The 14151-nt window shown below is 44.9% G+C and overlaps 2 protein-coding genes across 4 annotated transcripts; both read right to left on the minus strand.

The window, feature by feature from the left end:
* Positions 1–94: 94 nt before the first annotated feature.
* Positions 95–5474, minus strand: CTSS (cathepsin S). Of its 2 annotated transcripts, none has more exons than XM_039363232.1 (8): positions 5318–5474; positions 4074–4206; positions 3842–3964; positions 3401–3553; positions 3097–3321; positions 2022–2187; positions 1764–1869; positions 95–546 (listed from the first exon to the last, which is right to left on the minus strand). In XM_039363232.1, the coding sequence occupies exons 1-8, from the start codon at positions 5323–5325 to the stop codon at positions 507–509; spliced, it is 954 nt and encodes a 317-aa protein (XP_039219166.1). In that variant the 5' UTR covers positions 5326–5474; the 3' UTR covers positions 95–506. The 2 variants fall into 2 exon arrangements, with proteins under 2 accessions (XP_039219166.1, XP_039219165.1); XM_039363231.1 differs by having other exon boundaries at positions 95–1093.
* Positions 5475–7633: 2159 nt separating this feature from the next.
* Positions 7634–12918, minus strand: CTSK (cathepsin K). Of its 2 annotated transcripts, none has more exons than XM_039363506.1 (8): positions 12715–12918; positions 11425–11563; positions 10691–10813; positions 10011–10166; positions 9208–9426; positions 8616–8781; positions 8197–8302; positions 7634–7915 (listed from the first exon to the last, which is right to left on the minus strand). In XM_039363506.1, the coding sequence occupies exons 2-8, from the start codon at positions 11560–11562 to the stop codon at positions 7816–7818; spliced, it is 1008 nt and encodes a 335-aa protein (XP_039219440.1). In that variant the 5' UTR covers position 11563; positions 12715–12918; the 3' UTR covers positions 7634–7815. The 2 variants fall into 2 exon arrangements, with proteins under 2 accessions (XP_039219440.1, XP_039219441.1); XM_039363507.1 differs by lacking the exon at positions 12715–12918 and adding an exon at positions 12130–12238.
* Positions 12919–14151: the final 1233 nt, after the last annotated feature.

Below are 14151 nucleotides of genomic sequence, written 5' to 3' on the forward strand. Positions count from 1 at the left end.
TATGTTTAAAATTATGTATTATTTATAAAGATTGTTCATTTCTTTATAATCAACAAAGCACAGCAACCGGGTTTTCACATCACACCAAGCCACATTTTCTTGAACGTGCATTGCCTTTAATAATCTTTAATACAGGGCCAAGGTTAAATCTGGGCTTTCGAATTAAATTTCAACCAGGTTCAGGAAGGATCCAGCATACGCTGAAAGAAGAACCAAATCTCCATCGCTGGAGATTTTCAAAAGAAGATTGGGCGGCCATTTGTCTGGGGTGGTATAGTAAGGTCTTCTGTCTTGGGCAGAGGGTTAGACTAAATGACCTCCCAAGGTCCCTTCCAGCCCTAGGATTCCATGTTTCTAATGTTGCATTCCATGTAATGGCTCCCAGCAGTGAAAATGTTCTTTTCTTCCTCACGTTAAATGAATCCAAAGTTCAACTTGTATGCATTTGACTCTTTCCAGATGAGAAACCGTCTCGCAAATGGCTGAACCTTGAAGAAGACTTTGCTTTACATTCTTGAATGCAGATTCTGGACGTTTTCAGGTGGCCTGAATGGAAATCCCTGACAATTACCCAGTGCTCTTTGGTTGTTCAAAGCAGATTGGCAGACATTACCTGATTAACTGATTAAGCCTGGCGGTGCCCCTGAGATCGTTAGCAAATTCTGAACTAAACCCAGATAAACCCTCATATGGGCTGCTTGTCTCAGATCTACCAGGTGGAGCCGAATGGAAGATCTGGGTTTTGGCAATCAATCGCTCTTCCCAAATGCAACATATATATATATATATATGTTTTCTGAGGTTTTCGCGGGTGTTTGTATGTAGGTCTTTGGTTGTTTGGGTTTTCTCCCGCGTAAAATTGGAAGTGTCTTCCAATTTTACGCGGGAGAAAACCCGAACAACCAAAGACCTACATATATATATATATATATACTAAGATTAGCTGCCTAATAGGGCTCCTCAAGTGAAGAAATTGCAAACTGAAGACGCCATCTAAATTAGTGGATAGGAGCAGTAGCTGGCGATGCCGCAGCGATTCCCTTGATTTCTTGCAATTTTAATATAGCCTTCTTGGCCAAAATAGATTCCCCAACTGTTGGAATAAGAAGAGGAAAATAATGAGTATATGCTTTAGAAATGAGCTTTCTTAAGTGAGGTGTCCAAATGAGGATGCAGTGTTCTGGGTTGGGAATGCCACTGATATTCCTCAAATTATACAGGATTTGTCTGGCATCTTTGGACAGTTAGATGCTTTGATTGACAAGGGGCAAAAATAGTCAAGATGCCAGTGCAATCTATAAAAGAGTGGTGGCCTCTTGCAAGCTGCATCCTCATACCATACTAAGGGGGGAGGAGGAGGAGGAGGAGGAGGATTTTGATATAATGCAATGTTTGACTACAGTCTGCAGAGCAAGGGTGTGTCGAAAATAATTTGGGTCTCTGCTTTTCTGCTTGAGAAGTCCTTAATATGGCTTTTAAATCAAAAGATTTGCAAAAAATATCCACCACTTCAATCCATTTACAATCTATTTTTCCTGGCACAAAAGCAGATCAGACATTGTGCAAAATCTCCCTCTGGCACCCTTACAAGCAGACAGAAGCTACTAAATCTTCAACTGTCCCTAAATTAATTCTTCCTAGTTATGATGCTTGTTTGCAGGAAAGAATGCTGCATTTATATTTAAGACCAAGGCATCTTAAAACAACTATGCCCAGTCCTTAATTCTGGTTTAGCCTCTGAAACTGCCCAAGGGCTGGCATACCTGTTCTTCACAAGCCAGTAATCCATGCCATTCTCCTTTCCATATCCAACCACGACAACACCATGATTCAAATGCTGACTCGTACATCTGGCATCATTATAAACTCCTGTTTGGAAAAAAAAATTGGAATCACTTCTAAATGTTTATTGGGAACCCAGGATCCCAAACTCACAAAACTGAATCTTGTTCATTTAACAGATCAACATAAATGCGGACACGTTTCCTTCTGGGGCTCTCCGTGTGTGTGTGTGAACTCACCCTGCTTATACAGAAAGAACGTTGGCTGATTTGCATCGATGGCCACTGACACCGGTCCAATTCTGGCTACAGCATCCTGTAGATAAGTCTCATTTCCAGATGGAAGCAAGATATATTTAGAGCAGGTAGCAGCTCGTGCAGCGGGATTATAGCGGCAGAGCCCATCCTGCAGGAAGCAGGAAAAAGTTCAAACTGGTTTTCCTTCGGAGTAAATCCACAGATTTGTGCCCCACTCAATCGCAGTGCTTTCCCCTCTGGCTTATTTCTTAAATAATTGTCGTTGGGAGGTGCTAAAATTTATGTCTGGGACTCAGCCCAACCTCGGTGACTGTAAAACATAAATGCGTGTTGCATTGGGTGTCTTGCAAAAAACAAGATTTTAATTAAGGTAAAATAAATGGGTCTGGAATCACGATAAGCATTTCTCCACCTCAGTTTGGTCAGCAAAAGCATGATGAGGGATAAAGCGTGCAATTTTTATAGTGGTGATAAGGATTGAGAAAACCTGTTAAAATACCACTGCTTGTAATTGATGGCTAATTCATTCGTTTATAATTTGATTCTACGACATAGTCACCTCTTTCTTTGCTTCAAAAAGTGCAGGTGCCCTCTTGATAATGCTCCATTTGATGTGAGCGAAACAAGAAATATCTCTTTTAAGATGGAGCAGCCACACATTCTGAATTATTCCGCGGGATTTTTTTTTTCCCCCTTAAAGTTGGATGATTACACAGAAGCCCAAATGGAACTTATGGCACAATCCTATAAATTAAGTTTGGAACAAGTAGCAAGGGCTTATTTATGCTGCTCTGCGTAGGATTGAAACCTCTGTTGAGGAAGTCAGGGAAATGATTAAAGGCACCAGCTTTAATTACGACATTCCCCATGTTTTGCAAACCACCATGAAAGGAGACCAAAGAGAGACCGAGTTTAGACCAGGATTGTCCAAACTTGGTAACTTTAAGATCCATGGACTTCAACTCCCAGAATTCCCCAGCCAGCCATGCATGCAAGTTTACACACCCCTGTTTAGAACAAGTTTGCAAGCAGTCTCTGCAACGATAACCATACAAACCTTGGCCTTATATGGATAGGAGGCCTCGGAGTTGATGCCTTTATTATCTATGATATACTGAAAAGCAGCAGGCATATAACCTCCGTTACAGCCATGGTTCCCATAGAAGCTGGAGCAATCAACGAGATTCTGTGGGCTAAGCGACACCAGTTTCCCAGTCTTGAGTTTTAATTGAGTTTCCAGGGCACCAACAGCACTAAAAGCCCAGCAAGCGCCACACGAATACTGAAAGATAGAGATGGTCCAAATCAGTTGCACAAAAATGTCCTGAACAGACCAATGGATGTTTAAAAGTCCTTCTCACCTGGTCTTTAACGCTCGTGACAAATCCTTTGGCCCTCCAGTCTACGGAGTCAGGGAGGCGAGAGCCTACGATGGATGGGTGCGACGTGGAATTTCGGTTCCACCAGGATGGGATTTTTAAGCCGGTCAGGAGCAACGACACTTCCTCACTGGTCTGTAGAAAGATCAGAAATGCATGCATTAATTTAGCCAGAAGAAGGAATAACAGAATAACAGAAGAGCAATAGAATTGGTATTCTAGTCCAACCTGATTGCAGAAGTTTCCATCACCACAAAATACACCTGAATATATTTATTTTTTATCCTCCCTAAAAAAATTCAAGCCGCTATACTCTTTAATCCTCACAATTCACATTTAGTATCATTTAGTCCTTCCCGGCATCTAATACGTGTAGTTACCAAGCCCACTTAAATATCCATTAAATAAATCAACATCACTAACCATATCTCCTAGGTTATTCATGCCAAGTTCGTAAGAATGCATGCCAAGTGAATATTCGAGATTGTGTAGTGCGATAAATTGTGCGTTCTTTTCCCAAGTCATTCGGCGCTGCTCTTCCTGATTCTAAGAATTAAAGCAGAACTCACAATTAGCCAACAAGAAGATCTTGCTTATAAAAAGAATTGTGTGCTTCTTATTTTTATCTGCAGGAGCTACCGCTGAGCTTTCTTACCTGATTTTGATAGTCTTTGCCATATTTTTTCCTCCATACTTCCCAGCACTTGTTCAGCTTGGGGTTCCTACGCCACTGTAGTTCAGATGTGACGATAACACAAAAGGCCAATAGCCAAACATGTATCTCCATCCTGTTGAGATGTAGGAACCACTCAAATTTGGAATGACAACATAAGCTTGAGAGAAGATTGACTTGCAACCACCCCTGGTGTCCATGACTTATATGAATCGTAACAATGCTCCATCACAGTCTGTGATCACCCTGCATTTCTTCAAGTCAGGGCACACCAGGGGAATGATTGTTTAACTCTGTTTGCCAATGACTAGCAAGTCAAGAAGGAAAAGCCCATTTATATAGTTGAAGTACTGAATATTTATGCTCCTAAGAACATTCTTTGCACAATGCAACAATGGTGTTCAGTCAGATGTTTGTACAATCTTGAAGCCACAAGACCTAATGTCCATTTTGGTCAAATTAGTGGAGACATCATGCAATTTCCCAACACCACTCTGATAAATCTACTCCTGAATATACTTTAACAAAGGAAGCTTGCTTTACTTCTTACAAAGAAAGCACTGAGTTTGCTCACAATGCAAGGAAGATAAAGCACTATTTCATTTGTTTGGTCAGAAAATTTATATGGCCTCCCAACTCACTCAGGGCGACTCTAGGCAGCTTCCAAAAGTAAAGCAAGCAATAAGTTGACCACTCACTGGGAGATGGAGAGGCTGCATCCCAAATAAATATTTTAATGATGTGAAAAAGTTTCTTATCCACCACATTTCTGTCAAGTCTGGTGTGAAATTGGAGAATATCGACTTTGAATTAGGAAATTGCTTGGAAAATATGCAAAGAATCAAGGAGACAGATCTCCTTTGTATCTCCAGTTTCTTAAGCCTAATGCATCTTTGCGAATTAAGACCCGGCTCATACTTAATTTTTGCAAAAACATATAACTCTCAAAACAAGACTCAATAACAACAGGAAAAATTGTTCACCATGAAAGAAATTAATCAGCGAAAGTGTCTTGGCTGGAAGTTCCTGTCAGAATCCAGGTTTGGTAGCAAATTACTTGTTTACCCCCCTTGTTAGATATGAAGCCGATGAAAAGATATCCAGTATTATCCAGAGATTCAAACGTAAAAGTTAACATTCTTGCAAATCTCCTTTGATGGAAAAAAACAACTTTCTCACCTGGCTCAAAGAAGATATTGCAAAGAAGAACATGGACTGTTTCCTACCTGAACATCTTTCAGCTGGCTGACTTTTCTAAATCGTAGTCATCCAATCTCTGACCCCCCTCAGAGAATAATTTTCTCTTTTCTGCCAACTGTTTGCTAACTCCGTAGCTGAACACCGCCGCTCATCACGGAAGCAACCGCCAAGTGCTGGTGCCAACGAGAGACAATCAATTTATTACCCTTGTCACATGAGCCTGCCCCACAAGGAAACGGGCGGTGATTTTCACTTTCACTCAAACCCAAAATGATCTGAATAGAAAGACCAGAGGGGTTGATTTCATGTTGAAAAGCCTGGCTGCTCATGGGCGAACATTTACACACACATTCTTCCCATCTCTGGGTCTCCTCATTGTGTGAGGAATGTGACCTTGGTAAGATGGGTGGGCTTCATCTTAGAATAGGCCCATCCAGCTAGCCCTAAAGCTAGGGGACTGGAGGTTAAAATATATGAAGAACAGTTGCAGGAGTTGGGTGTGTCTAATTTAATGAAAAGAAGGAGTAGGGATGACAGGATAGCAGCCTTCCAATATTTGAGGAGTGCCACAAAGAAGAATCGGGGGTCAGGCTATTCTCCAAAGCCCCAGAAGGCAGGACAAGAAGCCAGGGATGGAAACTAACCAAGGAGAGAAGCAACCTGAAACTAAGGAGGAATTTCCTGGCAGTTAAGAACAATTGATCACTTCTAGCTTGTGGGTGCTCCAACATGGAGGTTTTAAAGAAAAGACTGGCAACTATTTATCTGGAAATGGTATAGGGTATCCTGCTTGAGCAGGGGTTGGACTAGAAGACCTCCAAGGTCCCTTCCAAGTCTATTATTTTAGATATTCTTTGATTACTTTCTGGACTCGGATCCTGTGTAAGTCACAGCTTACTTCTGGGTGTGGGGGTGAACCTAACCAATCATGATTTATTGGTCAACTGCCCTGAAGAGTTCGTGCACAACATGAGTCCATATGCAGTTGAGCCTTAGTTGCTGGGATGTGACAGCGCAGAGTAAGAGGCTTGAAGCCAACTGCTGTTGTGAGCTCAAGAGAATGTTTTGTCAAGCACATCTTGCTTTCCGCACAACCGAAACAGGAGCTACAAAGCTAAAACTTTCGGCACATTCTTGGGCTAAAGAAACTCATGGCTAGCTCAGGCAAGAAGATCCCCCCCAGGTCACAATTTACCTGAGGCCTTTCTGCACAAGGGGTTGTGAGTGAAAATGCACAAACTTCTCTTTACTCAAAGAGATGCAGCTGGTAACTACCAAAAGGAAGAGAAAAAAGGAACAGAATTTGCAAGCGGACCCTCCCTCCAGCTGCAAAACCCCAACCAAGGGGGACCTCGCTTTCCTCCAGACAACAGCTGGTCAGGATGGGCAAAGGCACCATTTACGAAGATCCTCCTGGGAGCAGATGCATTTGGGGAAAAGAAAGCCACGCGCAATCAAAAATATCTTATTTTAGTGAATCGTCACACATAAATCTTCTTGCTTTGCACCTGGGTAGTTTTTCATTTTTCCTGGGGGGGGGGGGAGGAATTCTTTTTATCTGTTTCCTCATTTGGATGCTTGCAAGAACAATGCACATATTCAGAGAAAAGCTTCCTGCTTTGCACAATTGGACGTGGGCGTGTAAAACCCGTTCCCTCGTTTCTTAGGCCCCCATTTTCCTTTGTCCCTGTCACAATGTCTAAAGCCTGTCTGGGAAATAGGCTTTCTCTGTCCTTGCTAATAGGAGTGTGACCCCCAAAACTGGTTCTCTTTGCAGATAGCCCCAACCTCTAGTAGGGATCTAGAAATCAATGGCATCCGACACCCCAATTCTTTCAGCCCCTAATCCAGTTCCAGCAAGAGGCTTGGTATCTGCACAAGTCAACACAATTCGCAGCAGTAAATTTATGAGAAATAGTGAGGAAGTGAAAGAACACAACCTCAGCTTAAGGCAGGGCTGTCCAGCCTTGATGACATCAAGACTTGTGGACTTCAACTCCCAGAATTCCCCAGCCAGCCATGCTGGCTGGGGAATTCTGGGAAGTTGAAGTCCACAAGTCATAAAAGAGCCATGGTTGCCTACCCCTGGACTAGTCCCTCCTCAAATTCTTGATTAAAAGAGGCAGCAATACACTTAAAGGTCTCTTTCACATCTGCCTCTCCATTTTATTTATTTAGAAAAAATCTAGGCCACCCCCTCACTCTCAGCGACTCTGTGGGACTTACAAAAACGATGACTATTTTTACTTTTTTTTTTTTTGCAGTTCTTATTTCGGAAGCCAAGAAAATACTTCAGGACCAAGGTTTGGCCTCTGGGTTTTTCTATTTGAAAGTTACGCCTCTTTTGCCAAGAAGAAAAAAATGCAGCAACAATTTATTTTAAAAAACTGGAAGATTAAATCTTTTTAATACACTCTCAACGCTGCTTATGAAGCCAAAGGGGTCCTTCGCTTTTGTTGGCTCGGGAATCCAGCCGTCGGCCAACGAAGGACGGGGACCTGCCATCAGGTTTGGCCACCGACGCTCACATCTTTGGGAAACTGGCTAAATTTGCAATTCCACAAGCGTTGTCCATATTCCTGGCCATAAGGACGTAGCCTTTGTCACCCCACTCTTCCCCCCAACTGTGGACAGAAAGAGAGAGAGAGAAAAAAGATCAGAATTCTTCACCAGCTTCTCCGTTTGGTTGTCCGGCTTCATGGTGATAAGTGACATCTGGATTATGAAGTTTTTATTTCTGACCAGTACGTTTTTCTTTCTTAATTTGAGGCAGGTTAATTACTTATTTTTTTTACGTACAGCCTGATGCATTACGGTTTGTCCGTGGTTACCCACAACAAAGCACAGGATTTGGTGCCCCAGAAGACTATCTGTGGCATAAAATGGGAGGTAAATGAAGCCGTACCTATTTTTCACGATCCAGTGCTTGGTACCCTTTTGGGTCCCATAACCCACTGCCAGTACGGCATGATTGATGTTACCGGGGTTGCAGTTTTCATCGTAATACACCCCTGAGAAAATGAGAAAGAGAAGGGTCTTCAACTGGAGAAGCCAACTTCCTTTTTACAGCCAGATTATAGAGATAGATGAGGCTTCTCTTGACATCTCAGGAAGAGTGAACAGGTACATCTCTCTAACAGCAATGAATTAAAATCCACAGAGGGACGGGGAAGGTTTTGGGGGTCAAATTAAGCCCAATGCAATCTATGGAAGACACCCCGCTGATTCAAGAGAAGGGAGGTGACTTCTGGCGGTCCAGGTGGGCAGGCGGGTGGCTTCCCCGTCTCAGCCCACTCTTGGCAACGGAGATCTTTCCTGACTCACCTCGGCTGTAGAACTGGAAGGAAGACAAGCTGGCATCGATGCCCACTGAAACGGGACCGATCCGGGCCACGGCCCTTTTCAGAGCCCGCTCGTTTCCTTCTGGGATCTCTTTGAAACCACGGCACTTGGCGGCCTTGCCCGTGGGGTTGTACATGCAATTTTCATCCTACGGAGAAGGAAACAATGGATTTCTACTTCCGCTCTTCTTTCCTTTATAAACAAATCCTTTCAAGGCTGACTCCGTCTCTTCGGGTCTCCTGCCACTGGAGATCTGCAAAACCATCTTCTCACCGAGCACCCTCCCAATTCTGTCCAATTCCTCCCTCCTCCACCATTTAATTAAATTAATTGAGGTGACTGTTGGTCCGTGGAAGGTCTCAAATCAAAACAGCCCCACTGTTCTTCCAATTTGCCCCAACGGGCCAATGTGCCACCGGCATTTTAATGAGTTAAAATGGGTTCTGACGCTGTGTCTGGTCCATTTTGGTTGCACAAAATTATTTAGGGTATTTTATTGGGGGGGTCTCCCCTTTCCAGAAGGCCAACGAGCCAAAAGGGACGCTAGTTGAGACGGGAGGCAAGGCCACCCTACCTGGCCAATGTAGGGATAAGAGTCGTCCGAGTCGATTCCGCGGTTCTCCTTCACATACTCAAAGGCGTTGGTCATGTAGCCCCCATCACAGCCGCTGTTGCTGGTGACGCAGTCGACAAGGTTTTGGGGGCTCAGGTTGAGCACTTTGCCCGTCTTCTTCTTCAGCTGCCCCTCCAGAGCACCCACCGAGCTGAACGCCCAGCACGATCCACACTGGCCCTGCCAAGGAAGAAGGACGGCTGCTAAACGGGGCAATAAAGCCTGCAGCTTCTTTACACAGGTGTGTGAGAGACAGTTTTAGGGATGTTTTTTTCCCATGAGCGCCATGAATTATTGGTCTGCATCTGAGAAAGTGATGCGCAAAAAGCAGGGAATCCCTTTGAGAGGCTGGTGAATTTTTATTCTTTCTGCCTCTGGGAATAAATTATTTTAAATAAGCCAGAATCGGCTCTCCGTCTCACTGTCACTCTCCTTGTCTAAGCTGTGTTTATTTTTATTTAACTTCAATTCTATTCAGCGTATTTGACGCTCCAGTTCTGTCTGCCATTGGATCCTTTTCCTTCCTATCATTCCTGATCGCCTCTGAGGACCAGGGGATCCTTGGCTGCCAAAAGGGAATCTGATTCTGATTTTAACTCCTCGGAAAGCAAACTTTAGCGAGAGCAGACAGCGAAGGTCCACGAAGGAAGCTGTAATGGTCCAGCCCAAAAGGATGAAACACACAAGGGAATCCCTTGACAGAGATGCCACTGGACCTCCCTCAAACAAACAGCTGCCCTTGAAAAGGGCCTGAGGGGCCTTACCTGGTTTTTGACTGGGGTTACATAGCCCTTTTTCCGGTAATCGACAGAATCTGGAACTCTCTTCTCCCAGTCAGGAATGTAAAGGGTCTCATTATTTGGGGTACGTGACGGGGGGACTTTAAGCCCCATCATCTTCTGAACGACCTCCTCGCTGGTCTGCAGATGGGAAAAAGAAGAAGGGAAAGAAAAGGGAAAATGGCTAAGCAGAATACGGGACACTGATCTCCTTTGATAAAGTCGGGGTCCCGTTCACGAGACCACAAAACAACCTTCTCAGAATTGTTCCCTAAGCCTCCATAGATCCCATCATCCCCAGCGACAATTCCACCCACCTCTGAATTCCTAAAACGATGCAAAGGGGTCTTAACTGTCCTGAAGACCCACAGTCTAGATTTGTCATTGTCTCTTTAATGGACTAGGGGCTGGACTAGAAGATCTCCAAGGTCCCTTTCAAGTTTGTTATTCTGTTAATGCTTTTCTCGGGTGGGAAGATTCGGGAGATGTGCCAGGCTCCCCCCAACTTCCTGAGACAGAAACAGGAAAGGCAAATGAAGAGGCCAAACATTGTTTTTTTTCAACTGGCACAAGGGCATAATTTTAATCCTACAGCATCGTATCACGGAGCGAAGGACATTATTTTCCCATTTTGATTGCTGAACAGAGGAATTGTTGCATCTTACCATGTCTCCCAAGCGGTTCATGGCCAACTCAAAAGTGTGTCTTCCCAGGGAGAATTCCAAATTATGGGTGTTGATGTATTTCAGGTTTTTCTCCCAGATGACCCTCCGGGAAACTTCTTCCATCTGTTAAGATGCCCAGGCAATAGTCAGGCCCAAAGACACAACTGACATCCACGTGGCAAAATGGGTCTTTTTCGGGTGGATTCCTGAAAGTTACCCAGGGAGCATTTCTATGCCCCACTTGCTAAAAACAAGGACACCCCCCCCCCCCGTTTTCTTTTGCTTACACAAGAGTTTGTGCAACACTTTTTAGAGGCAGAAATGCAAGTCTGGGAACAAATTTGATCTATGGCACCACCAGAGGAAGAACTGGGTAAGAGTTTGCAGAAGGCTTCTGTTTTCCTTCACCTGACAGGTCTATAAATCAGGTTTCCTGCTCACAAGGGATCCCCCAAGAGGACACTGAAGTTTTACCTGGATCTTTGGCCAGCAGTGCAGCTACACTGCTCCATTACAGCCTTTAGTCTAAAAGGGAACTTGAATTATAAAAATTAGGCTTGGATTATAAATCTAAGTTTGCCTACTGGGCTGTTTAGCTCAGCTCTGAAGGCTGCCATCAGCTGGCTCTTTTAGGTGGCACAAAGAAGCGGTTGGTGAGGCTGGCACGGCAGGGCTGAATTTGGTGCCATCAGACTTCGTACCCAGCTGAGAGCTGGCAGCTTCTGGGTCCTTACCTTGGCATTATAATCCTTCCGGTGAATTTTCTTCCAAAGCTCCCACTGAGAGTCCAGCATTTTGTCTAGAGAAGACTCCATATCCGCCACGTTTGCCACGGGCAGCACTGTGGCTAACAGAAGGACGAGTGAGCGCATTCTGGGAGGATCAAACAGGACACACCATGGAAAAGTTCAGAGATTGTGCCAAAGATGGTTTATTGGACAAGCCCTAAAGTCCCTTCCAGCCCTAGGATTCTATGATTCTGTGGGGTGTGAGCCACCCGTGAAATCTAAACAAACCACAGAACCGTTTAACTCACGTGGACTCCAGCCAAGATTAGAGCATCAAGAATAGGACGCAGGCTTTCCTGCTTGATTTGAGGCCATTCCCTTTTTTTAGCCTAGCTAGCCTAACCCTTTACCAGCTGAAGAGGAAAAAAAAAAACCTTGGAAAAAAGTAAGAGACCACCTTGGCCCAAGGTGATTTAGTGGAAACCTTTTCAGTTACGTCAGCTTTCCTAAATCCTTCCAAAGTTCCCATCTAAAATCTTACGCCCACAATCTTTTCTCTGCCCCCCCCCCCATCCTTTCTTCCAAAAGGAGACCCACAGTTGGTTCTTGTTAGGGAGATGCTTCCCCGTTTTCAGCAAAACAGACCTCGCTCCGTCTGCCCAGGCAGCCGAAGAGAAACTTAAAACCCCAAATTAGAAGCCAAAATGAAACCTTTTCCTCCTAATTTATCTCTTGTACAGACAGAGGACGAGAAGGCTTGCTTTCTGACTTGAACATTAAACAGCTCCTCCCGCCTCACCCTTCCTTCAAGGGTGAAAAATTGTTTTCCAGTGTCACGTGAAAGTTTTCTCCCCCCCTCCTAAAAGGATGAAAACAGGAAGGCCTCTAGATGCAATCAGAGATAAATTAAGAATTGCAAAAACTATCATTCAGGGACATCACACAAAAGATGCAATCTTAAGAGCCTTTTGAACTTTTGATTTATGCCTGTTTTTCCGATCTATTAAAATACTGCAAGTTTGCCAGCCCGACTTGAGACTGGCCACACAGAAGGCAGAGGCTGGCTTGGGGGGGGGGGAGAAAGTGGGTGATTTTGTGCTTGAACCCATGTCCCAAACGGACTTGAGGATCCAGCGAGGATTCCCATCAGGCTGAGAGAGAGAGAGAGCACTGGATCCCTCTTCCCAGCTCCCTTGAGGAGGGTCTGTCTTGCCTTGGAAGGGTTGCAAGAAGTTTGCCCACTCCCCACCCTGGATAAAACCCCCACACCAGGGATCCCTGCTCTGCTCAGCTTACCTGTCCCAAAATCCCTCTTTCCTCGGCAGAAGTTAGAGTCAAAGGCCAGCTCTGGTTCAAGAGAGGCGCTCCTGGGTGCAGCCACTCAGAATAGGAAGAATCTCAGCGTCCCCGTTTGTTTTTATGGTGAGTTGGTTGGGGATGTATGGGGAGGGGGGGAGTCTAGCCAACAATGGAAAATCTGCGACTTATGCTCCAAGCGGCCGGGTGAGCAAGGCGGTGAGTGAGGCAGACATCCTGTGCGGGAACCGGGAAGGGGCACTCGGAGAGGGCTTTTGGGGAAGGAGGGCTCAGCTGCCTCACATGATCCCCTGGCTAAAATTACACCAGGGGGTTTTGATGTGCAGAGGGGAACCAGCCAGCCTCCCTCCCCTCGGAGAGTTGGCTGGATGCTTCCCTATTACGGCTTTTGGCTCATGAAGTCCCAACAGTTTCTGTGGCCTGAACAGAACTGAGAACATGGAAAGAGGATTTTGAACAAATCAAGAATGAAGGCATTGCAAGGCAGGGGGAGAAAAAAAAAAATCCTTTCCCTGAACTTGCAAGGTCTTTGTTCTCCTTGCAAAGTTGCAGAACTTTCAAATCAGGCCCGATTCGCAGCTTTTATGGCTCAGCTGCGTTATGCACCCACAAAGCTAGCAAATCCTGGTTTAGGCACAATTTCTGAGGTGGCCTGGAGTAAGGAGGGCGAACAGAGAAAGTGGGGCCAATTCACACCCAAATCGGAGGGACTTTTCTTTCACTTCTCTTCCGAAGCTGGCTGCTTTTGAACATCTCTTCCCATGCTCTGCAAGATGCTTCAAGGCCGTCCTGATCCGATCTCAGTATTTTCCTCCTTATTACGCGGGAGGATCCGTTATTTCCTTCTCCACTTGCAGGTTGTCATGAAAATGCCCTTCCCCCTTTCAGTCCGTGAGCCGATCTCATCAACGGCCTTCTTCAGGGCACTAAATAAAAAACAAGGTTTTCTCTGGTTTTCAGCACAGATTTTTATTTATTAAGTTCAGAAATGGCTTGTTGTTTTCCCCGCCTCCGTTGGGCAGGTTTGGGATCAGATTAGACTTATCTAGCAATCTCACGTTCTGAGAACTGGAAGGACAAGAGTTCCTTTCAGTTTCGCTTGCAGAAAAGCTTATTTCTCGTATTTTTCTTTGGGAAAATAAAACAGAAGGGGATTCACAGCTCCCGCCATCCATCCTCGGGACTGAAATTTATTTCATTTCTTGCTAGGTCGAGAAGAAAGCTGGTCGAGATTTGTTCCCTTGTGCTGTCTTAGGAACTCCTCTGATGGGGCGAGCACAAATTGGCGTCATGGCACACCAGGTGCAAGACAAAATGCAGAAGCGATTCAGGCGCACAGGCCCAGCTTTCATTTGCCCACAGCGTCTTGAAATAAACCTGCAAACCACAAGGCAGATGCCAAGCATTGTTGTGTTA

This window comes from Crotalus tigris, unplaced genomic scaffold (assembly GCF_016545835.1).
Source record: "Crotalus tigris isolate CLP2741 ecotype Arizona unplaced genomic scaffold, ASM1654583v1 scf7180000019553.37968852642:3898890, whole genome shotgun sequence".
NCBI classification, from domain to species: domain Eukaryota; kingdom Metazoa; phylum Chordata; class Lepidosauria; order Squamata; family Viperidae; genus Crotalus; species Crotalus tigris.

Coding starts and splice junctions, on each gene's coding strand:
- CTSK (XM_039363506.1), bottom strand. CDS start 11,562: ATGCGCTCACTCGTCCTTCTGTTAGCCACAGTGCTGCCCGTGGCAAAC. Junction 8,303..8,615: donor CTTCCAGTTCTACAGCCGAG/GTGAGTCAGGAA, acceptor TCATTTTCTCAG/GGGTGTATTACGATGAAAAC. Junction 7,916..8,196: donor CACTGGATCGTGAAAAATAG/GTACGGCTTCAT, acceptor TTCTGTCCACAG/TTGGGGGGAAGAGTGGGGTG.
- CTSS (XM_039363231.1), bottom strand. Junction 3,965..4,073: donor GCAAAGACTATCAAAATCAG/GTAAGAAAGCTC, acceptor TTTAATTCTTAG/AATCAGGAAGAGCAGCGCCG. Junction 2,188..3,096: donor CCTATCCATATAAGGCCAAG/GTTTGTATGGTT, acceptor TGCTTCCTGCAG/GATGGGCTCTGCCGCTATAA.